Genomic DNA, 23,541 nt, shown 5'->3' on the forward strand with positions numbered 1-23,541 from the left:
TATTTAATTTCTATAAGAGAAGAGGTCATCTGAATATAGTTAGGAGACTCAACATTGATGAGAAGAGGTCATCTGAACATGGTTAGGAGACTCAACATTGATGAGAAGAGGTGAACTGAACATGGTTAGGAGACTCAACATTGATGAGACGAGGTGAACTGAACATGGTTAGGAGACTCAACATTGATGAGAAGAGGTGAACTGAACATGGAGACTCAACATTGATGAGAAGAGGTGAACTGAACATGGTTAGGAGACTCAACATTGATGAGAAGAGGTGAACTGAACATGGAGACTCAACATTGATGAGAAGAGGTGAACTGAACATGGTTAGGAGACTCAACATTGATGAGAAGAGGTGAACTGAACATGGTTAGGAGACTCAACATTGATGAGAAGAGGTGAACTGAACATGGTTAGGAGACTCAACATTGATGCCATAGTCACTGAGGATAATACATCAATATCAGACTTCACTGCAAACGTTTAGAAGAATTGATACTAATATGACTCTTGCCTGATTTAATTCAAATCAATTATTCAGCTCCATTCCTGATGGCAGTTCTGTTGATGAGGAATTCAATAAAGTTTGCTGCGAAGATTTGACCACAAAGGAGATCAGATTGGATATCCCACAGTTTAAAAATACCACATCCCCTGGTACTGATGGACAAACCTCTAATTCTTACTTGCCACATTTAAGAAAGCCATCGAAAAAACGAGAGCTTCCAGCGTCATTAAAATAAGGTGTTATAACTCCTGTCCCTAAACCACATAAGGATACATTCTTTTTTGATACTTGAAGCCCAATTACACTCAAAAACAAAGATAATATACTAGCTTCCATTCTAGCAAAATGCAAGAAATCTGCATTTTTGAAAGAGCGTCAAATCTAAAAGGAAATGATCAGGCTGGTCTTGGACTTGATGGAATATAACGATTAATTAGATGACAACCCTGCTATTCTATTATTGGATTTCAAAAATGCATTTGATACTGTTAGTCATCATGAGTACATTTTTTAAACATTGGGACGCAGGACATTTTTTAAACAAAGACCACACATACGCTCTACAGTGAACTCTAAAAGACCAGACATACTCTCTACAGTGAACTCTAAAATACCAGATATACGCTCTACAGTGAACTCTAAAAGACCAGATATACGCTCTACAGTGAACTCTAAAATACCAGATATACGCTCTACAGTGAACTCTAAAAGACCAGATATACGCTCTACAGTGAACTCTAAAAGACCAGATATACGCTCTACAGTGAACTCTATAAGACCACTCATACGCTCTACGGTGAACTCTAAAAGACCAGAAAGAGGGGAAGTGTCTAAAACAAGAGCTTGTTTACAAGAAAAGGTCCCTCAGACTCTGGTCTGTGTAGCCAGGGCTTCCCTATCTGTCTGCTCCTCAAGACAGGAGCACTGGGGCCCTGTTCATTTGATCGGGTCCCAGAAATGTGATAGAAAGGGCCACACCTCTCCATGCCCACGAGCAAAAGCTGAAGAATTTATTTTTTTTATTTTACATTTCAAAAATATGGCATCATAATTAGCACACATAAATAAACCATAACTGGCCTGCAGTATTTCTTATTGTCCTGTAGATGGTGGGGAAGAGATGAGGAGAGAGGTGGTGGACAGAATAGGTGGAAGGGAAGAGATGAGGAGAGAGGTGGTGGACAGAATAGGTGGAAGGGAAGAGATGAGGAGAGAGGTGGTGGACAGAATAGGTGGAAGGGAAGAGAAGGGGAGAGAGGTGGTGGACAGAATAGGTGGAAGGGAAGAGATGAGGAGAGAGGTGGTGGACAGAATAGGTGGAAGGGAAGAGAAGGGGAGAGAGGTGGTGGACAGAATAGGTGGGAGGGAAGAGATGAGGAGAGAGGTGGTGGACAGAATAGGTGGAAGGGAAGAGATGAGGAGAGAGGTGGTGGACAGAATAGGTGGAAGGGAAGAGAAGGGGAGAGAGGTGGTGGACAGAATAGGTGGGAGGGAAGAGATGAGGAGAGAGGTGGTGGACAGAATAGGTGGAAGGGAAGAGATGAGGAGAGAGGTGGTGGACAGAATAGGTGGAAGGGAAGAGAAGGGGAGAGAGGTGGTGGACAGAATAGGTGGAAGGGAAGAGAAGGGGAGAGAGGTGGTGGACAGAATAGGTGGAAGGGAAGAGAAGGGGAGAGAGGTGGTGGACAGAATAGGTGGAAGGGAAGAGAAGGGGAGAGAGGTGGTGGACAGAATAGGTGGAAGGGAAGAGAAGGGGAGAGAGGTGGTGGACAGAATAGGTGGAAGGGAAGAGAAGGGGAGAGAGGTGGTGGACAGAATAGGTGGAAGGGAAGAGAAGGGGAGAGAGGTGGTGGACAGAATAGGTGGAAGGGAAGAGATGAGGAGAGAGGTGGTGGACAGAATAGGTGGAAGGGAAGAGATGAGGAGAGAGGTGGTGGACAGAAAAGGTGGAAGGGAAGAGATGAGGAGAGAGGTGGTGGACAGAAAAGGTGGAAGGGAAGAGAAGGGGAGAGAGGTGGTGGACAGAATAGGTGGAAGGGAAGAGATGAGGAGAGAGGTGGTGGACAGAATAGGTGGAAGGGAAGAGATGAGGAGAGAGGTGGTGGACAGAATAGGTGGAAGGGAAGAGATGAGGAGAGAGGTGGTGGACAGAATAGGTGGAAGGGAAGAGATGAGGAGAGAGGTGGTGGACAGAAAAGGTGGAAGGGAAGAGATGAGGAGAGAGGTGGTGGACAGAATAGGTGGAAGGGAAGAGAAGGGGAGAGAGGTGGTGGACAGAAAAGGTGGAAGGGAAGAGAAGGGGAGAGAGGTGGTGGACAGAATAGGTGGGAGGGAAGAGATGAGGAGAGAGGTGGTGGACAGAATAGGTGGAAGGGAAGAGAAGGGGAGAGAGGTGGTGGACAGAAAAGGTGGAAGGGAAGAGAAGGGGAGAGAGGTGGTGGACAGAAAAGTTGGAAGGGAAGAGAAGGGGAGAGAGGTGGTGGACAGAATAGGTGGAAGGGAAGAGAAGGGGAGAGAGGTGGTGGACAGAATAGGTGGAAGGGAAGAGAAGGGGAGAGAGGTGGTGGACAGAATAGGTGGAAGGGAAGAGAAGGGGAGAGAGGTGGTGGACAGAATAGGTGGAAGGGAAGAGAAGGGGAGAGAGGTGGTGGACAGAATAGGTGGAAGGGAAGAGAAGGGGAGAGAGGTGGTGGACAGAATAGGTGGAAGGGAAGAGATGAGGAGAGAGGTGGTGGACAGAATAGGTGGAAGGGAAGAGATGAGGAGAGAGGTGGTGGACAGAAAAGGTGGAAGGGAAGAGATGAGGAGAGAGGTGGTGGACAGAAAAGGTGGAAGGGAAGAGAAGGGGAGAGAGGTGGTGGACAGAATAGGTGGAAGGGAAGAGATGAGGAGAGAGGTGGTGGACAGAATAGGTGGAAGGGAAGAGATGAGGAGAGAGGTGGTGGACAGAATAGGTGGAAGGGAAGAGATGAGGAGAGAGGTGGTGGACAGAATAGGTGGAAGGGAAGAGATGAGGAGAGAGGTGGTGGACAGAAAAGGTGGAAGGGAAGAGATGAGGAGAGAGGTGGTGGACAGAATAGGTGGAAGGGAAGAGAAGGGGAGAGAGGTGGTGGACAGAAAAGGTGGAAGGGAAGAGAAGGGGAGAGAGGTGGTGGACAGAATAGGTGGGAGGGAAGAGATGAGGAGAGAGGTGGTGGACAGAATAGGTGGAAGGGAAGAGAAGGGGAGAGAGGTGGTGGACAGAAAAGGTGGAAGGGAAGAGAAGGGGAGAGAGGTGGTGGACAGAAAAGGTGGAAGGGAAGAGAAGGGGAGAGAGGTGGTGGACAGAATAGGTGGGAGGGAAGAGATGAGGAGAGAGGTGGTGGACAGAATAGGTGAACGAGAAGACAAGGGGACAGAGGTGGTGGACAGAATATGGAGAGAAGAGAGGCGGAACGACGTGCTGGACAGAATAAGAGGGAAGAGAAGAAAGGCGGAGGGAGGTGGTGGACAGAATAAGAGGGAAGAGAAGAAAGGCGGAGGGAGGTGGTGGACAGAATAAGAGGGAAGAGAAGAGGGGAAGAGGGAGGTGGTGGACAGAATAAGAGGGAAGAGAAGAAAGGCGGAGGGAGGTGGTGGACAGAATAAGAGGGAAGAGAAGAGGGGAAGAGGGAGGTGGTGGACAGAATAAGAGGGAAGAGAAGAAAGGCGGAGGGAGGTGGTGGACAGAATAAGAGGGTAGAGAAGAAAGGCGGAGGGAGGTGGTGGACAGAATAAGAGGGAAGAGAAGAGGGGAAGAGGGAGGTGGTGGACAGAATAAGAGGGAAGAGAAGAAAGGCGGAGGGAGGTGGTGGACAGAATAGGAAGAAGAGAAGAAAGGCGGAGGGAGGTGGTGGACAGAATAAGAGGGAAGAGAAGAGGGGAAGAGGGAGGTGGTGGACAGAATAAGAGGGAAGAGAAGAAAGGTGGAGGGAGGTGGTGGACAGAATAAGAGGGAAGAGAAGAAAGGTGGAGGGAGGTGCTGGATAGAATAGGAAGAAGAGAAGAGGGGAAGAGGGAGGTGGAGGACAGAATAAGAGGGAAGAGGAGAAAGGCGGAGGGAGGTGCTGGATAGAATAGGAAGAAGAGAAGAGGGGAAGAGGGAGGTGGAGGACAGAATAGGCGGTGCTGGTTTCAAAAAGGCCCACACTTCTGAAGGAGGATCTCAGTTGCATTGCCTTGATTACCTGAGTCCTCCACTGAGGGAGTTTGATTAACCTGAACCGTGGTGCACCGGGCTTTGTCCCGTGACGTGAACAGATAAAAGGGGGAAAGGAGGGGCATCTTTCTTAACTCTACGTGCATAACTTTCGTCACTTTTATTGAAAGTGAGGCCCAGGAGGCAGCCTCTTCCAAAACGAATGCAATCACTTTTCACCCATGTTAACATCAGTTTCCGTTAATTTGCAAGTGGCTGAATCTCAACAGAGAAACCATCCGAGCGAGGAAAACGCCCCTCTGTCTCAGGATGTGTAGCCCATGTGTCTGATGCCGTCTGGACCAAAATAGAATATATAACATGTTGCTGCCGTAGCAGTTGATTGATACCAGCAAGCATTTAGCCTCTCTTGATAAAAACGATATAACATAATTAGCTAATCAGCGTTGAGCTGAAATGTGGGTTGTCCTGGTGCAGCAAAACAGCCCCAAGGGATACACCAATCAAATCACATCCTAAGAAAAAGGTAATCTTCATTAAAAACGTGTCTGTTTCTGGTCTGTTTGTGTTGATGTCCTGCAGTAGCTAGCTTGCTAACTTGGTCTGTTTGTGTTGATGTCCTGCAGTAGCTAGCTTGTGTTGATGTCCTGCAGTAGCTAGCTGGCTAACTTGGTCTGTTTGTGTGGATGTCCTGCAGTAGCTAGCTTGTGTTGATGTCCTGCAGTAGCTAGCTTGTGTTGACGTCCTGCAGTAGCTAGCTTGTGTTGATGTCCTGCAGTAGCTAGCTTGTGTTGATGTCCTGCAGTAGCTAGCTTGTGTTGATGTCCTGCAGTAGCTAGCTTGTGTTGATGTCCTGCAGTAGCTAGCTTGTGTTGATGTCCTGCAGTAGCTAGCTTGTGTTGACGTCCTGCAGTAGCTAGCTTGTGTTGATGTCCTGCAGTAGCTAGCTTGTGTTGATGTCCTGCAGTAGCTAGCTTGTGTTGATATCCTGCAGTAGCTAGCTTGTGTTGATGTCCTGCAGTAGCTAGCTTGTGTTGATGTCCTGCAGTAGCTAGCTTGTGTTGATGTCCTGCAGTAGCTAGCTTGTGTTGATGTCCTGCAGTAGCTAGCTTGTGTTGATGTCCTGCAGTAGCTAGCTTGTGTTGATATCCTGCAGTAGCTAGCTTGTGTTGATATCCTGCAGTAGCTAGCTTGTGTTGATGTCCTGCAGTAGCTAGCTTGTGTTGATGTCCTGCAGTAGCTAGCTTGTGTTGATGTCCTGTAGTAGCTAGCTTGTGTTGATGTCCTGCAGTAGCTAGCTTGTGTTGATGTCCTGCAGTAGCTAGCTTGTGTTGATGTCCTGCAGTAGCTAGCTTGTGTTGATGTCCTGCAATAGCGAGCTTGTGTGGATGTCCTGCAGTAGCTAGCTTGTGTGGATGTCCTGCAGTAGCTAGCTTGTGTTGATGTCCTGCAGTAGCTAGCTTGTGTTGATGTCCTGCAGTAGCTAGCTTGTGTTGGTGTCCTGCAGTAGCTAGCTTGTGTTGATGTCCTGCAGTAGCTAGCTTGTGTTGATGTCCCGCAGTAGCTAGCTTGTGTTGATGTCCCGCAGTAGCAAGCTTGTGTTGATGTCCTGCAGTAGCTAGCTTGTGTTGATGTCCTGCAGTAGCTAGCTTGTGTTGATGTCCTGCAGTAGCTAGCTGGCTAACTTGGTCTGTTTGTGTGGATGTCCTGCAGTAGCTAGCTTGTGTTGATGTCCTGCAGTAGCTAGCTTGTGTTGACGTCCTGCAGTAGCTAGCTTGTGTTGATGTCCTGCAGTAGCTAGCTTGTGTGGATGTCCTGCAGTAGCTAGCTTGTGTTGATGTCCTGCAGTAGCTAGCTTGTGTTGATGTCCTGCAGTAGCTAGCTTGTGTTGATGTCCTGCAGTAGCTAGCTTGTGTTGACGTCCTGCAGTAGCTAGCTTGTGTTGATGTCCTGCAGTAGCTAGCTTGTGTTGATGTCCTGCAGTAGCTAGCTTGTGTTGATATCCTGCAGTAGCTAGCTTGTGTTGATGTCCTGCAGTAGCTAGCTTGTGTTGATGTCCTGCAGTAGCTAGCTTGTGTTGATGTCCTGCAGTAGCTAGCTTGTGTTGATGTCCTGCAGTAGCTAGCTTGTGTTGATGTCCTGCAGTAGCTAGCTTGTGTTGATATCCTGCAGTAGCTAGCTTGTGTTGATATCCTGCAGTAGCTAGCTTGTGTTGATGTCCTGCAGTAGCTAGCTTGTGTTGATGTCCTGCAGTAGCTAGCTTGTGTTGATGTCCTGTAGTAGCTAGCTTGTGTTGATGTCCTGCAGTAGCTAGCTTGTGTTGATGTCCTGCAGTAGCTAGCTTGTGTTGATGTCCTGCAGTAGCTAGCTTGTGTTGATGTCCCGCAGTAGCTAGCTTGTGTTGATGTCCCGCAGTAGCAAGCTTGTGTTGATGTCCTGCAGTAGCTAGCTTGTGTTGATGTCCTGCAGTAGCTAGCTTGTGTTGATGTCCTGCAGTAGCAAGCTTGTGTTGATGTCCTGCAGTAGCTAGCTTGTGTTGACGTCCTGCAGTAGCTAGCTTGTGTTGATGTCCTGCAGTAGCAAGCTTGTGTTGACGTCCTGCAGTAGCAAGCTTGTGTTGATGTCCTGCAGTAGCTAGCTTGTGTTGACGTCCTGCAGTAGCTAGCTTGTGTTGATGTCCTGCAGTAGCAAGCTTGTGTTGACGTCCTGCAGTAGCAAGCTTGTGTTGATGTCCTGCAGTAGCTAGCTTGTGTTGATGTCCTGCAGTAGCAAGCTTGTGTTGACGTCCTGCAGTAGCTAGCTTGTGTTGACGTCCTGCAGTAGCTAGCTTGTGTTGATGTCCTGCAGTAGCAAGCTTGTGTTGACGTCCTGCAGTAGCAAGCTTGTGTTGATGCCCTGCAGTAGCTAGCTTGTGTTGACGTCCTGCAGTAGCTAGCTTGTGTTGATGTCCTGCAGTAGCAAGCTTGTGTTGACGTCCTGCAGTAGCTAGCTTGTGTTGACGTCCTGCAGTAGCTAGCTGGCTAACTTGGTCTGTTTGTGTTGATGTCCTGCAGTAGCTAGCTTGTGTTGATGTCCTGCAGTAGCTAGCTTGTGTGGATGCCCTGCAGTAGCTAGCTTGTGTGGATGCCCTGCAGTACCTAGCTTGTGTTGATGTCCTGCAGTAGCTAGCTTGTGTTGATGTCCTGCAGTAGCTGGCTTGTGTTGATGTCCTGCAGTAGCTATCTGGCTAACTTGCCCCGTTCCTAAGCCATGGATGGAGACTTAGTTTTGACTTAATTCTCTGTACAGGTATGAGGATTCTGTGTTATGCACTATAGCCCATTACCATATATGTGATTGAATATTATCTGCTGTTGGCTTGTGTGGATGTATGTATGTGTTATGCAACATAGCTGACTTGAAACATTGTTAACAGTTTCAGGGCCATGGTCCTTTCTCATGATGGAAAAATACAGAATAACATGAAGATAGGAACTGTGCAATGCGTTGGAGGGCACATTCAGAACGTAGTTTTGCGAGAACAATCTGTATTTTGTTTGTTTAACAGGAGCCAGGTGCCTGATAACTGCATATTCTACACAGCTCCAGCTGAAGCGCTTAGGGGGCTGGGACCAGCCTCTGCGCCAACAATCAACGATAGGCTGGGTGAGTCTAAACCACACCCAGTCTCTACTCTGACAGGCCGGCTCGGAAGCAGGAACTTTTTCTGTCAGAGTATATTTATAATATGTTTGTCAAGAACAAGTTAGTTCTCTGTTTGCCCTGCGAGGTGGGCCAGAGAGCCCGTATATATGAAAATTGCATTTTCCAATTATTGCTTAGCTAATAAAAAATACATAGCATACAATCAGTGACCCATTGTCATATTTATCCTGATACCAGATTCGAATTGACGCAACTCTAACACAGGTCAATGATTATGACAGCATTCTGATCTAACCATAAATGAATATGTTGTGCCACTGGCCTGAGAATATTGAAGTTCTATCTTAGCCTAGATGTAGCCTAGTAGGCTCACTTTAACTAGCTAGCTAACTTAGCTGGTTCATTGTTGCCAATGTGAGGAATTTAAGCTAGCAAGCATTTTAGCTAGGTAGCCTATGACAACAAAAAATGAAAGATGTACTGTATGACAGAGTCATAGACCGTTTAGCCAACATGAAAGAGAGGAGGATGGCGTTGGCCTTCAACTAGTCTACAAGTAGGGCGAGTCAACATGTTTCGTTTTACTTGTGCACACAGACAGAAATCAGTACCAAGGGAAGCCACGTGATGTTTAGCAACATTGATTGGACTAAATTGTTTTTGGTATCTTTAAGTGTGTTTTCTGTGTATTATACTATGCAGATGTAGCTTTCTTGATTTGATGATATTTAAATGTTTAAGTTAAAATGGTCCTGGAATAGCGGAGGCGGTGTTCCTGTTGTCTTTGTGTTGACTTGAGGTAACTTCATGGTTCTAAATCAGTAGTGGTTTAGTAAACTGTAGAAAACATGAACTTGCTGTACACTGTAAGACTGTTCTGTAATTTCAACAGTAAAACACTGTAGAATGCACAATAAAATAGCTTAAATGTGTTTTACAGCATTAATGCTCTAGATTGCACTGCATTTATTTCATCTTTATCTAACTAGGCAAGTGAGTTAAGAACAAATTCTTATTTTCAATAACAGCCTAGGAACAGTGGGTTAACGGCCTTGTTCAGGGGCAGAACGACAGATTTTTACCTTGTCAGCTCGGGGATTTGATCTTGTACCCTTTTGGTTACTAGTCCAACGCTCTAACCACTAGGATACCCTGCATCATGGGTAAAAGTCTACTGCTATTAACTATAAACTTCACCCTTTTGTAAAAATTACTCTAACTTACTGTATTTCTTTACAGTAGTACCCGAACACTGCTGTAGTTGGTGGCGCCAAACGGTCTGTGGTGTGTGAGTGAGAGAGAGAAAGAGAGCTGAATCTCATAGATGAAACCAAGACTGTTCTCAGGGCAGTTCTGCCGATACTTTTCGTAGCAGGTTACGAAAATTAACGCAGCAGGTTAGGATAATTAGGTAAAGGTTAGGGAAAGCTAAAAAACTTAACAATGTCCCAGACGCGACTCGAATCTATCTACAACCAGGCCTGCCCTGAGAAAAGACTTGATTTCCACTAATGCGATGCTCCTCGCCAAACGGGTCTGTGAGGGAAGACTCATGAGAAAAGAAGCTTTCTGTTCTACTCTAGCTATTTTATTGTTTTGGAAAAGTCGCCTAAATAATTTTGTGCAGCTGATTAGTATGTAGTAATTCCATATACTATATTCTTCTATATACCTACTGCAGGTTTTCTCAACTAAGCTACTAACTAGCTAGCTAACGTTAGCTTGTTTGGATTGTGTTAAGTTGAAATGTCAGTCTGTTGCATTGATCTTTCTTGTTGATCTTTCAGGTTTCTCTGTTGTTTCCCTGTCTCACTCAGTGTGTTCTTTTTAAACCAGTGTAGGCATGGAGGGTCTTCAAGATGCAATTAAACACCAATTGCCCGAGTTGGAGCATTTGGTGAGATCTTTGTCAGAGCATCTGAGGGCAAATGTTGTAGTGGAGAATAGTAAAGACCTTGGATATGTTCAACCAGAAGATATAAAATACCATTTGATGCCAATATAGTGCCGGGAATTGCTTCAGTCCTTCAACCAAAGAGGTGAGATCTTGATTGATGAATGTAACATATTAATATAATTGTTATGAAAAAAAAGGTGCTATCTAGCACATAAAATGGTTATTTGGCTGTCCCCATAGGAGAACCCTTTGATGATCCCTTTTTGATTCCAGGTAACGTTACAATGCATAACCCTTTTGGTTCCAGGTAGAACTCTTCTGGGTTCCATGTAGAACCCTTTCCACAGAGGGTTCTACATGGTACCCAAAAGGGTTCTACCTGGAAACAAAAAGGGTTCTCCTATGGGGACAGAAAAAGAACCCTTTCGGAATCCTTTACACACACACACACACACACACACACACACACACACACACACACACACACACACACACACACACACACACACACACACACACACACACACACACACACACACACACACACACACACACACACACACGGTTAAAAAGGTTCTGTAAATAGTTCATTTCCCCCCTCAAAATGAATGGTTTATGTTATGAGGGAGCGAGACAAATGTCATAAAGGGGACAGAAATGCCCAAAATACATAAAAGTACAAAATAATACAAATGTTTCTTTAAATTGTTTGTTTGTCTTCTTGTCCTGATATGGAGTGCAGCACATAGCCTAGCAATTTTTTATTTGTAATTTTTTAAAGAAAATGAAGAAAGGATATTATCTGTAACAATGGATAGGACTCTTGTCCTCCTCCAAGCATCAGTGACCACCAGGAACAGTGGCCTTTCCGTTTCACCAAGTTATGGCTCTGCGACCACTTCAAAACCCTCCCTGGCGTCGTGATTGGCAGTCGCCTGACTCAAGCTTTCCGGAACAAGAGAATTGTCAACATTTTTAAAAGCCAAAAGACCATTCTGCCATTCTTCTGTTGATGACCCACTTCAGAGAGGAGGACCAATCTCTGTTTCTCTTGGCAGATGTAAAGAATAGTGTTTTTAGACTTATAAAGTCGATATGATTAATGGTGTTTATACTGTACTATTACACATGATATGAATATTTTTAATGTTTTGTGATTTTAGGTCACTGTAACTCTGGTTGATGTCGAGGCGTGAATTCCTTTGATTTCATATCCAACATTTTAATGCAAGTAAAGTCCAGGTCAGATAAAGAATGTTATGACAGGCATGGAAACAAACCAAATTCCAACAGAATTTGGGCAGGTCGTGTTCTCCAGGCATCCGCCAAACCCAGATTCATCTGTCAGACTACCAGATGGTTGATTCAACACTCCAGAGAACGTTGCTCCAGAGTCCAATGGCGACGAGCTTTACACCACTCCAGCCGACGCTTTGCGTATGGTGATCTTAGGCTTGTGTACGGATGCTCGGCCATGGAAACCTATTTCATGAAGCTCCCGACGAACAGCTCCTGTGCTGACGTTGCTTCCAGAGGCCGTTTGGAACTCGGTAATGAGTGTTGCAACCGAGGACAGAGACGCGGCTCAGCTGTTGTTGCTCCTAGACGTTTCTACTTCACAATAACAACACTTACAGTTGACCAGGGCAGCTCAAGCAGGGACGACATTTCAATAACTGACTTGTTGGAAAGGTGTCATCCTATGACAGTGCCATGTTGAAAGTCACTGAGCTCTTCAGTAAGGCCATTCTACTGCCAATGTTTGTCTATAGAGATTGCATGGCTGTCTGCTCGATTTTATAAATCTGTCAGCAACGGGGTGTGGCTGAAATAGCCGAAACCACTAATTTGAAGGGGTGTCCACATACTTTTTGTATATATAGTGTATATTTATTGAATATCTTATCAATTAAAATTGCCAATTTGGGTGCATTCAATTAGCTTAATTTCTCAGTGATCAAATTATATTTCCCCCCCCCCCCCAAAAAAAAAAAAGTTTGAAAACTAATCTTAACTTCAGAACAATCTGAGATGGTGAAATCCTATTCCTCGTGCTCTTTTGGGTCAGAACCACCCCAATTGAAATAAGCATCCATGCATTGATAACCTTCAAAAATGGCTGATACAGATCCTGCTGCTAACCACAATGGAGATGAGAATTTGTATCCCCACCCCAATACAGCCGAACTGACCAATGCTGATATCTTGCATCGAGACAATATTTCTTCTCTTCTGATCCTTTCTCTCTCCTTCTGTTGCCTCTCTTTCTCTGTCTTCTCCTCTTCCTGTTTCTTCCTCTCCTCCTCCTCTTTGATCTTCCTCTGGGCCTCCTGGTACATCTCATTGGTGTAGTGTTGTCCTCCATTCTTCTTTACCATCTCCTCTATCTTCTTCAGCAGCTCTGGGACCTGAGTGTTGTGTTTTCTCTTGTCATTGATTAGGGAGTGATATCTGCCCCCACAGATATTGATGAGTTTCCGTAACTCTTTGCTCTCAGCCAGAAACTCCTCCACTGATTTCCCCTTTAGTTGATCTCCATGTGTGAACAGCAAGATGGTGTACATTGAGGCTTCTTCTCCAAAGTTCTCCTGGATCCACTTCACAGTGTTCCTCTCCTCCTCTGTGAACCTCCCCAGTCTGATCACCAGCAGGAACACATGAGGTCCTGGCACTGACATTTCTATACATCTGACTATTTCACTTTTCATCTCTTCTTTAGACATTGTTGTGTCATAGAGTCCCGGGGTGTCGATGACATCAATCCTCCTCCCATCCACCACTCCACTCCGTTTCTCACTCTGTGCAGTTACAGACACTGGAGAAGCCCCCACTTTAAACCCCTCCCTCCCCAGGATGGTGTTTCCTGTTGTACTCTTCCCTGATCCAGTCTTCCCCAGCAGAACTATCTTCAGGTTAGAGGGCTGCCCTGAAACTGTGGAAACAGACAATAAATTATTGATTTTGCAATTATATGTTAAAATAAATGCACAACACAGAGGACTAAAGGTCAAGAGGACTAGACGTCAATAGAGTTCCAACGATCAATGGAAATAATGTTTTTTCTGTAATAGGGGATTATTTATCAATGGGTCAGACATATGGGAGGAATTTGTCTCGACATTGAGCCTGAAATAGGCCATTGGCCCAGTTTTATAGCAAGGAATTATAATTGGTCAACTGTAGGCTAGGGTAGGTTTATACAACTACATCCTGTCCCTTTGTTCTGTGGAAAGAATCACGGAGGAGAGAATCACTGAGGACAGGGGAGAAGGAACATCTACCTCTCAGCAAAACATATATGATTTGTCCTCTTTGAATAAACTTATTTTTCTCCCCCTCATTTGCTTTGGGGTCTATGTTATTGAAGAGTAACATCAATTGCTAACACTTGGTGCCGTGACCAAGATGAATTGGTCGTAACCAACAACAAGGAAAGACTCAACTGTGTATTGATCCAGGGGAAAGAGAGAGAGAGCATTTTGAGCTCAACCCATTGGATTCAACACTTAATTTCCTGATTGACTGCTAACATATTGCTGGGTGAGTCAAGACCGATATCTTTTTATTCTTTTTATTTGACCGTTATTTGACCAGGTTGTCAAGTTAACCAAGTTGTCTGAGAACACATTCTCATTTACAGCAACGACCTGTAATGTATAAGGTTTAGTCCTTTGTTTGCACTGTTACAGGTTTGTTAAATCTCTATTATACGGGTTCAAGTCCTCTATTAAAAAGGTGTGAGTCCTTTTTGTGAAACCTTCTTTTTTGCAAAGAAGTGAGTTGCAAGTTGAGTAGCAATTTTTGACACGTGGGTAATGTAAGACTTCAACAAGCTTTTGAAGTGAACACAAGTTTTATGGGTAACCAGGCCCTACAGTTTTGAAAAATAAGAGGTTATAGTCCTCAACGGAGGTTATAAATATATACACTGCTCAAAAGAATTATGTGAACACTAAAATAACACATCCTATATCTGAATGAATGAAATATTCTTGTTAAATACTTTTTTCTTTACATAGTTGAATGTGCTGACAACAAAATCACACAAAAATTATCAATGGAAATCAAATTTATCAACCCATGGAGGTCTGGATTTGGAGTCACACTCAAAATGAAAGTGGAAAACCACACTACAGGCTGATCCAACTATGATGTAATGTCCTTAAAACAAGTCAAAATGAGGCTCAGTAGTGTGTGTGGCCTTCACGTGCCTGTATGACCTCCCTACAACGCCTGGGCATGCTCCTGATGAGGTGGCGGATGGTCTCCTGAGGGATCTCCTCCCAGACCTGGACTAAAGCATCCGCCAACTCCTGGACAGTCTGTGGTGCAACTTGGCTTGGTGGATGGAGCGAGACATGATGTCCCAGATGTGCTCAATTGGATTCAGGTCTGGGGAACGGGCGGGCCAGTCCATAGCATCAATGCCTTCCTCTTGCAGGAACTGCTGACACACTCCAGCCACATAAGGTCGAGCATTGTCTTGCATTAGGAGGCACCCAGGGCCAACCGCACCAGCATATGGTCTCACAAGGGGTCTGAGGATCTCCTCTTGGTACCTAATGGCAGTCAGGCTACCTCTGGCGAGCACATGGAGGGCTGTGCGGCCCCCCAAAGAAATGCCACCCCACACCATGACTGACCCACCACCTAACCGGTCATGCTGGAGGATGTTGCAGGCAGCAGAACGTTCTCCACGGCATCTCCAGACTCTGTCATGTCTGTCACATGTGCTCAGTGTGAACCTGCTTTCATCTGTGAAGAGCACAGGGCGCCAGTGGCGAATTTGCCAATCTTGGTGTTCTCTGGCAAATGCCAAACGTCCTGCACGGTGTTGGGCTGTAAGCACAACCCCCACCTGTGGATGTCGGGCCCTCATACCACCCTCATGGAGTCTGTTTCTGACCGTTTGAGTAGACACATGCACATTTGTGGCCTGTTGGAGGTCATTTTGCAGGGCTCTGGCAGTGCTCCTCCTGCTCCTCCTTGCACAAAGGCGGAGGTAGCGATCCTGCTGCTGGGTTGTTGCCCTCCTACGGCCTCCTCTACATCTCCTGATGTACTGGCCTGTCTCCTGGTAGCGCCTCCATGCTCTGGACACTACGCTGACAGCAAACAGCAAACCTTCTTGCCACAGCTCGCATTGATGTGCCATCCTGGATGAGCTGCACTACCTGAGCCACTTGTGTAGGTTGTAGAATCCGTCTCATGCTACCACTAGAGTGAAAGCACCGCCAGCATTCAAAAGTGACCAAAATATCAGCCAGGAAGTATAGGAACTGAGAAGTGGTCTGTGGTCACCACCTGCAGAACCACTCCTTTATTGGGGGTGTCTTGCTAATTGTATAATTTCCACATGTTGTCTATTCCATTTGCACAACAGCATGTGAAATGTATTGGCAATCAGTGTTGCTTCCTAAGTGGACAGTTTTCACAGAAGTGTGATTGACTTGGAGTTACATTGTGTTGTTTAAGTGTTCCCTTTATTTTTTTGAGCAGTGTATATAAATACAATGGGGAGAACAAGTATTTGATACACTGCCGATAAAATGCAAATTAATTACTTAAAAATCATACAATGTGATTTTCTGGATGATGTTTGTCTCTCACAGTTGAAGTGTACCTATGATAAAAATAACAGACCTCTACATGCTTTGTAAGTAGGAAAACCTGCAAAATCGGCAGTGTATCAAATACTTGTTCTCCCCACAGTATATTTATGATTTTGTTTTTTGGGGGGATATATATAAACATAGAGATATATATTATGCAGCCTTTGAAGTTAATGAAATGGCATTGTTAGTTATAAAACCACTCTGGAAAAGGGTGGAACAGCTCCTCCAGATGTGAGCATGAAAAATATTTTAAATTCACTGTCTAGTGATATGAAGAACCATTTCAAAGTAGAGAAGTGTAGGCAAGATAATTTTTTTATTTTACCTTTATTTAACTAGGCAAGTCAGTTAATTAAGAACAAATTCTTATTTTCAATGATGGCCTAGGAACAGTGGGTTAACTGCCTTGTTCAGGGGCAGAACAAAATATTTTTTCCCTTGTCAGCACGGGGATTCGATTTTGCAACCTTTCGGTTATTAGTCCAACACTCTAACCACTAGGCTACTTGCTGCCCTAATAAAGACATATTCTGTCATTGTTGACAAAGATGTAATATGGAATCTGTCTGACATACAAAATGCTTGGGGAAAAATACAGAGAATGTCTTACTCGTTGATAAAAACAAGATGGTGATAGGACCGTGATAGGACATTGCAGAGAGATACAGATAGTTTGAGAGCTCTTGGTGAACAGATTAAAACTGTGAAAGTAGAAATTCAACAATTACAGACAAGGGTCGTAAAAACAGACTTGGCCCCAACATGTGGACCTTTTGTTCACTCCATCTACCCCCCACTGAATTGAACAAGGCAGATCAGGTTGTAAGCATCTGGTCAGCACTGCCTGGCTTTGAGTCAACAAATACTGACAGCAGTGACGAACAATCTCTTACGCCAACCAGGCTGTAAAAGGCAGTAAAGACAAACCTCCAGTGACAGTAATCACACATAAATCTCTAAAACAGTTGGATGAATAGTCAAAACTTTGAAACATCCACGAGACGGTTGGTTATGAAGACATGGGACCCTTTGAAGCGTTAAGAAACTCTACAATCTACATCCATACGATGGGTTACAGTTTTTTGCCTTTGTTTTGAACAGCCGTGAACATGGCAAACTTGAAGAAAAGGTTTATAGAGCGGTGGGTGGTGAAGAAAAGGTTTATAGAGCGGTGGGTGGTGAAGAGCAAGATGTGGCCGATGGATAGAGAGCCAGACATGTTTTCCTTAAGGCTCTGAACAATGGGTGGTGAAGAGCAAGATGTGGCCGATGGATGGAGAGCCAGACATGTTTTCCTTAAGGCTCTGAACAATGGGTGGTGAAGAGCAAGATGTGGCCGATGGATGGAGAGCCAGACATGTTTTCCTTAAGGGATTGACCAATGCAATCACCAAATGTGTTCAAAAACTGAAATAATTGTTTGTTGAATTTGAAGAAAGGTTTAGAGCAGAGGTGGTTAGACACAGTAGGTTACCCAACATGGAAGATGAAGGTGCTCCATTTTTGGAGGAATTGAGTGTAATCACCCAGCAGTGAAAAACTTTTGTTTCCACAACTATGGACTGGCAGAGGCAAAACTAGGATGACATCATCGACAGGCTGTCACGACTGGACAGAGACATCAATCAACATAATAACCGGCTGTGAACTAGTGATTATGTTAAGAATGATGGTTTTTTCTAAGATAGTTTAATGCTAGCTAGCATCTTACCTTGGCTCCTTGCTGCACTCGCGTAACAGGTGGTCAGCCTGCCACTCAGTCTCCTCGTGGAGATCAATGTAACAGGTGGTCAGCCTGCCACTCAGTCTCCTCATGGAGATCAATGTAACAGGTGGTCAGCCTGCCACTCAGTCTCCTCGTGGAGATCAATGTAACAGGTGGTCAGCCTGCCACTCAGTCTCCTCATGGAGATCAATGTAACAGGTGGTCAGCCTGCCACTCAGCCTCCTCGTGGAGATCAATGTAACAGGTGGTCAGCCTGCCATGCAGCCTCCTCATGGAGATCAATGTAACAGGTGGTCAGCCTGCCACTCAGTCTCCTCGTGGAGATCAATGTAACAGGTGGTCAGCCTGCCACTCAGTCTCCTCGTGGAGATCAATGTAATCGTCCATAATCGGCGTCCAAAAATGCAGATTACCGATTGTTATGAAAACTTGAAATCGGCCCTAATTCATAGGCCATCGACCTCTATTTGGGACACATTGGTGTGGACAAGATAGTTTATCGTTTTGTGCGGAAGAGTCTCAGGCTGTTGTGGCAAATTGCAACTCTGTATGGAAAACAACACCAAGAGACGTGTGAAAGTACAGATACGACGAGCCCCTCTAGGACCCTGCAGACATCTACAGCTTGACTACAATACGCTGCCCAAATGTAAAGGACAGGAAGATGTGCTGGTCATTGTTGATCGTTTCTCACGATGAGTTGAAGCCCACCCTACTGAGAACGGAAACGCACAAAACACAGCTAAAATTCATATTGGAGACATCAGACAGACATGTAAAAGAGACGTGAGACTCCTGAAGGGGGACGTGATGTAGTACCAGGACAGTGGGTGATGGTAACAAACACATGTAACAGAGACGTGAGACTCCGGAAGGGGGACGTGACGTAGTACCAGGACAGTGGGTGATGGTAACAAACACATGTAACAGAGACGTGGGACTCCTTAAGGGGGACGTGATGTAGTACCAGGACAGTGGGTGATGGTAACAAACACATGTAACAGAGACGTGGGGATTAACTCCTGTAGGGGGACGTGATGTAGTACCAGGACAGTGGGTGATGGTAACAAACACATGTAACAGAGACGTGGGGATTAACTCCTGTAGGGGGGCGTGATGTAGTACCAGGACAGTGGGTGATGGTAACAAACACATGTAACAGAGACGTGGGGATTAACTCCAGTAGGGGGACGTGATGTAGTACCAGGACAGTGGGTGATGGTAACAAACACATGTAACAGAGACGTGGGGATTAACTCCTGTAGGGGGACGTGATGTAGTACCAGGACAGTGGGTGATGGTAACAAACACATGTAACAGAGACGTGGGGATTAACTCCTGTAGGGGGGACTCCTGTAGGGGGACGTGATGTAGTACCAGGACAGTGGGTGATGGTAACAAACACATGTAACAGAGACGTGAGACTCCGGAAGGGGGACGTGATGTAGTACCAGGACAGTGGGTGATGGTAACAAACACATGTAACAGAGACGTGAGACTCCGGAAGGGGGACGTGATGTAGTACCAGGACAGTGGGTGATGGTAACAAACACATGTAACAGAGACGTGGGGATTAACTCCTGTAGGGAGACGTGATGTAGTACCAGGACAGTGGGTGATGGTAACAAACACATGTAACAGAGACGTGAGACTCCTGTAGGGGGACGTGATGTAGTACCAGGACAGTGGGTGATGGTAACAAACACATGTAACAGAGACGTGAGACTCCTGTAGGGGGACGTGATGTAGTACCAGGACAGTGGGTGATGGTAACAAACACATGTAACAGAGACGTGAGACTCCGGAAGGGGGACGTGATGTAGTACCAGGACAGTGGGTGATGGTAACAAACACATGTAACAGAGACGTGAGACTCCGGAAGGGGGACGTGATGTAGTACCAGGACAGTGGTTGATGGTAACAAACACATGTAACAGAGACGTGAGACTCCTGTAGGGGGAAGTGATGTAGTACCAGGACAGTGGGTGATGGTAACAAACACATGTAACAGAGACGTGAGACTCCTGTAGGGGGACGTGATGTAGTACCAGGACAGTGGGTGATGGTAACAAACACATGTAACAGAGACGTGAGACTCCGGAAGGGGGACGTGATGTAGTACCAGGACAGTGGGTGATGGTAACAAACACATGTAACAGAGACGTGAGACTCCTGTAGGGGGACGTGATGTAGTACCAGGACAGTGGGTGATGGTAACAAACACATGTAACAGAGACGTGAGACTCCGGAAGGGGGACGTGATGTAGTACCAGGACAGTGGGTGATGGTAACAAACACATGTAACAGAGACGTGAGACTCCGGAAGGGGGACGTGATGTAGTACCAGGACAGTGGGTGATGGTAACAAACACATTACATTTACATTTACATTTAAGTCATTTAGCAGACGCTCTTATCCAGAGCGACTTACAAATTGGTGAATTCACCTTCTGACATCCAGTGGAACAGCCACTTTACAATAGTGCATCTAAGTCATTAAGGGGGGGTGAGAAGGATTACTTATCCTATCCTAGGACACATGTAACAGAGACGTGGGACTCCTGTAGGGGGACGTGATGTAGTACCAGGACAGTGGGTGATGGTAACAAACACATGTAACAGAGACGTGGGGATTAACTCCTGTAGGGGGGCGTGATGTAGTACCAGGACAGTGGGTGATGGTAACAAACACATGTAACAGAGACGTGGGACTCCTGTAGGGGGACGTGATGTAGTACCAGGACAGTGGGTGATGGTAACAAACACATGTAACAGAGACGTGGGGATTAACTCCTGTAGGGGGACGTGATGTAGTACCAGGACAGTGGGTGATGGTAACAAACACATGTAACAGACACAATAGGGCCAAAATGGGAAGGTCATTATCAAGTGTTGCTCATAATGGGGAACTGGGTGGACCACCCACTGTATTTTTGGTTAGTTAGTTAGCTGTTGGTGAAGTAGGCTAGTCTAGCTTAGGGGTGTTTTTGCTTAGTTAGTTAGCTGTTGGTGAATTAGGCTAGTCTAGTTTAGGGGTGTTTTTGGTTAGTAAGTTAGCTGTTGGTGAAGTTGGCTAGGCTAGCTTATGGGTGTTTTTGGTTACTTAGTTAGCTGTTGGTGAAGTAGGCTAGTCTAGCTTATGGGTGTTTTTGGTTAGTTAGTTAGCTGTTGGTGAAGTAGGCTAGTCTAGTTTATGGGTGTTTTTGGTTAGTTAGTTAGCTGTTGGTGAAGTAGGCTAGTCTAGCTTAGGGGTGTTTTTGGTTAGTTAGTTAGCTGTTGGTGAAGTAGGCTAGTCTAGCTTAGGGGTGTTTTGAATACTTATTGTTTCTTTCCTTCCTTACAATCATTAATCCCGCACAACAACCAGGCGGGCCGGCTGTCTAATAAAGACAAACTAATCATCACAAACAGGTGCTACCAACAAACATACAAGGAGGGGGAGGAAAGACAATCAGTGGCAGCTAATAGGCCGGTGACGACGACCGCCGAGCACCACCCGCCCGGGAAGGGAAACCACCCTCGGTCGGACTCGTGACAACTGCAGTCGTCATATTAGGGAAATCTAGGTGAAATGTCTAACGTTTTCATGAAAATCGGGACATGCTTACTCTATGTGAAATATACATTTCTCTTGAAACCAGGACGTTACTTTCATTATTGTGTCCTTCGTTACAGGTTACGAGAATCTACCGTCTGAAGCGGCAGCAATATCCCTTGACCCAACGACTACCTGAAATGACACCAGGTCACCGGTGAAGTGTTCATTAGAGAAGTCCTCATCAACCAGTGGAACGGAAGAAGAATTCCTCACTACTGGCAGACTGTCAGAACATCATCTCTAATCGTTATCTATGTGGGACTGATACCAGTGTGGAAGAGCTGGTCACTTTGGTGAATGATTACCTTGCCAATAGGACAATGGACTATTGTTGTCTTGTAGACAATTCTTTTTTCGTGTGAGTTTCCTCCTAATTCAGGATGTGGAAGGAATCGTAATTGACATCATCATTACACCTGTTGATACTTATTTTCTATAACTCTGTTTGAAATCTATTTCTTATTGTAACATCAAGTAAAACATTGTCATGCCCTGACCTTAAAGATCCTTTTTATGCCTCTTTTGGTTTGGTCAGAGAGTGAGTTGGGGTGGGCATTCTATGTCTGGTGTTCTATGTTTTCTTTACTCTGTGTTTGGCCGGGTGTGGTTCTCAATCAGAGGCAGCTGTCTATCGTCTATGTGGGGTTCTAGGTTGTTTTTTCTATGTTGGGATTTTTTGGTATGATTCCCAATTAGAGGCAGCTGTCTATCCTTGTCTCTGATTGAGAACCATACTTAGGTAGCCTTTTCCCACCTGTCTGTTGTGGGTAGATGTTTTGTGTCTGCACTAGCCAGAACTGTTTCTTTAACTCTCTTTGTTGTTTCAGTGTTCAGTTTATCTATTAAATTACAATGAACACTTACCACACTGCGTTTTGGTGACCTTCTTTCCAGGACGAACGTTACAAATATGTCCTTTGTGTTTTATAGAAATGTAATGTGTTTAATGTGAATGATTTTATGCTTAATGCTGATGTTTTCTATTAGTTTCCAAAAATAAATTTGAAGTATATTTCTTTTTAAAATGGTCTAGGGGGAGTGTAAGAATATTTTACGATAACTACACAACGCAGAGGACGAGAGGTCAATAGATTACTTATGATCAATAAAAAGTTGGGAATTATTGATCAATGGGTCAGAGACCTGGGAGACCTGAAATTTGTCTAGACATTGAGACTGAAATAGGTTACTTGTTATTTTGCCATTGGACCAGTTTTATTGCAAGGAATTCTAACTGGTCAACCACAGGATATGGTTGGGTTATAACACTACATCCTGTCTCTTTGTTCTGTGGAGAGAATCACTGAGGACAGGGGAGAATGAACATCTACCTCTCAGCACAACATCTATGATTTGTCCTCTTTGAATAAACCTATTTTTCTCACGCTGATTTGCTTTGGGGTCTGTGCTATTGAAGAGTAACATCAACTGCTAACACTGATAGTGGGTGTCTTGATAAAAGGCTACTGAAAACTCTGTGTGTGTGTGTCTTTCCTGGTTGAGGGTTGACAAGACATTAACTGCTTCTCTTCTAGTCAAATAACATTCAGCTTATACACCAATATATACCCAATAAGACATGCCACCAGAGGTCGCTTCACAGTCCCCAAGTCCAAAATTAAACAAATAAATAAAAAATAAATATCTACTCATGGAATGGCAGGACAAGTGAAGGGACACACAAACAAACATGTTTTTTTGTATTGTATTATAATAATAATATTTATGTATTTGTGTGACTGTCCTTGTCTATCAGTGTTTAGTTACTTGTCATGTTTTGAGTTTTCTGTTGACCCCAGGAAGAATATCTAGCCTCTGGAAAAGACAATGGGATCCAAAAAAACAAGAAAGTGTGTGTGTGTGTGTGTGTGTGTGGGTGTAGTGTGTGTGTGTGTTGTGTGTGTGTAGCGTGTGTGTGTGTTGTGTTGTGTGTGTAGTGTGTGTAGCGTGTGTGTGTGTGTTGTGTTGTGTGTGTGTAGCGTGTGTGTGTGTTGTGTTGTGTGTGTGTGTAGCATGTGTAGCGTGTGTAGTGTGTGTGTGTGTGTGTGTGTACCTTGGCATTGACCAGTGAAGTCTTGCAGCCAGAGTATCAACAGGAACAGAATCTTCAGAGTCCTTCCTCTTCCTTGTTCCATTACTAAAACTGCAGCCAATCAAAAACATGAAAACAGACGATGACCTCATTGCAAAAAAAAAGTCCACATTTCTTCGGTGTTCTGCAAAGTTTCTACTTTTACAGATAATAATTTTTAAAAAACTATTAAACTATAAACTATAAAACAGTAGTGATATGCTGTATAACTGTGGATAAACACAGTACTTTCCTTAACAACGTAGCCCACATCAGGTGAACAGAATGTGCTCATATGGGG

At 44.8% G+C, this 23,541-nt stretch overlaps 1 protein-coding gene and 1 long non-coding RNA gene across 2 annotated transcripts in view; one reads left to right on the forward strand and one right to left on the reverse strand.

The window, feature by feature from the left end:
- The window catches only part of LOC135536688 (uncharacterized), a 56,714-nt gene that overhangs the window by 8,167 nt on the left and 25,006 nt on the right, over window positions 1–23,541 (reverse strand). Inside the window, exons 2-3 of the mRNA XM_064962945.1 lie at window positions 23,223–23,312; window positions 12,276–13,162 (exon numbers count right to left, since the gene is read on the reverse strand). Of these exons, the coding sequence (XP_064819017.1) occupies window positions 12,276–13,162; window positions 23,223–23,312 (977 nt within the window). The remainder of the gene's footprint in view (window positions 1–12,275; window positions 13,163–23,222; window positions 23,313–23,541) is intronic.
- LOC135536686 (uncharacterized) lies at window positions 4,519–8,535 on the forward strand. The gene is made up of 2 exons (XR_010455052.1): window positions 4,519–5,214; window positions 8,236–8,535. It is a non-coding gene; the product is annotated as an uncharacterized LOC135536686 (long non-coding RNA).

The sequence above is a fragment of the Oncorhynchus masou genome, unplaced genomic scaffold (assembly GCF_036934945.1).
Source record: "Oncorhynchus masou masou isolate Uvic2021 unplaced genomic scaffold, UVic_Omas_1.1 unplaced_scaffold_650, whole genome shotgun sequence".
Lineage (NCBI taxonomy): Eukaryota > Metazoa > Chordata > Actinopteri > Salmoniformes > Salmonidae > Oncorhynchus > Oncorhynchus masou.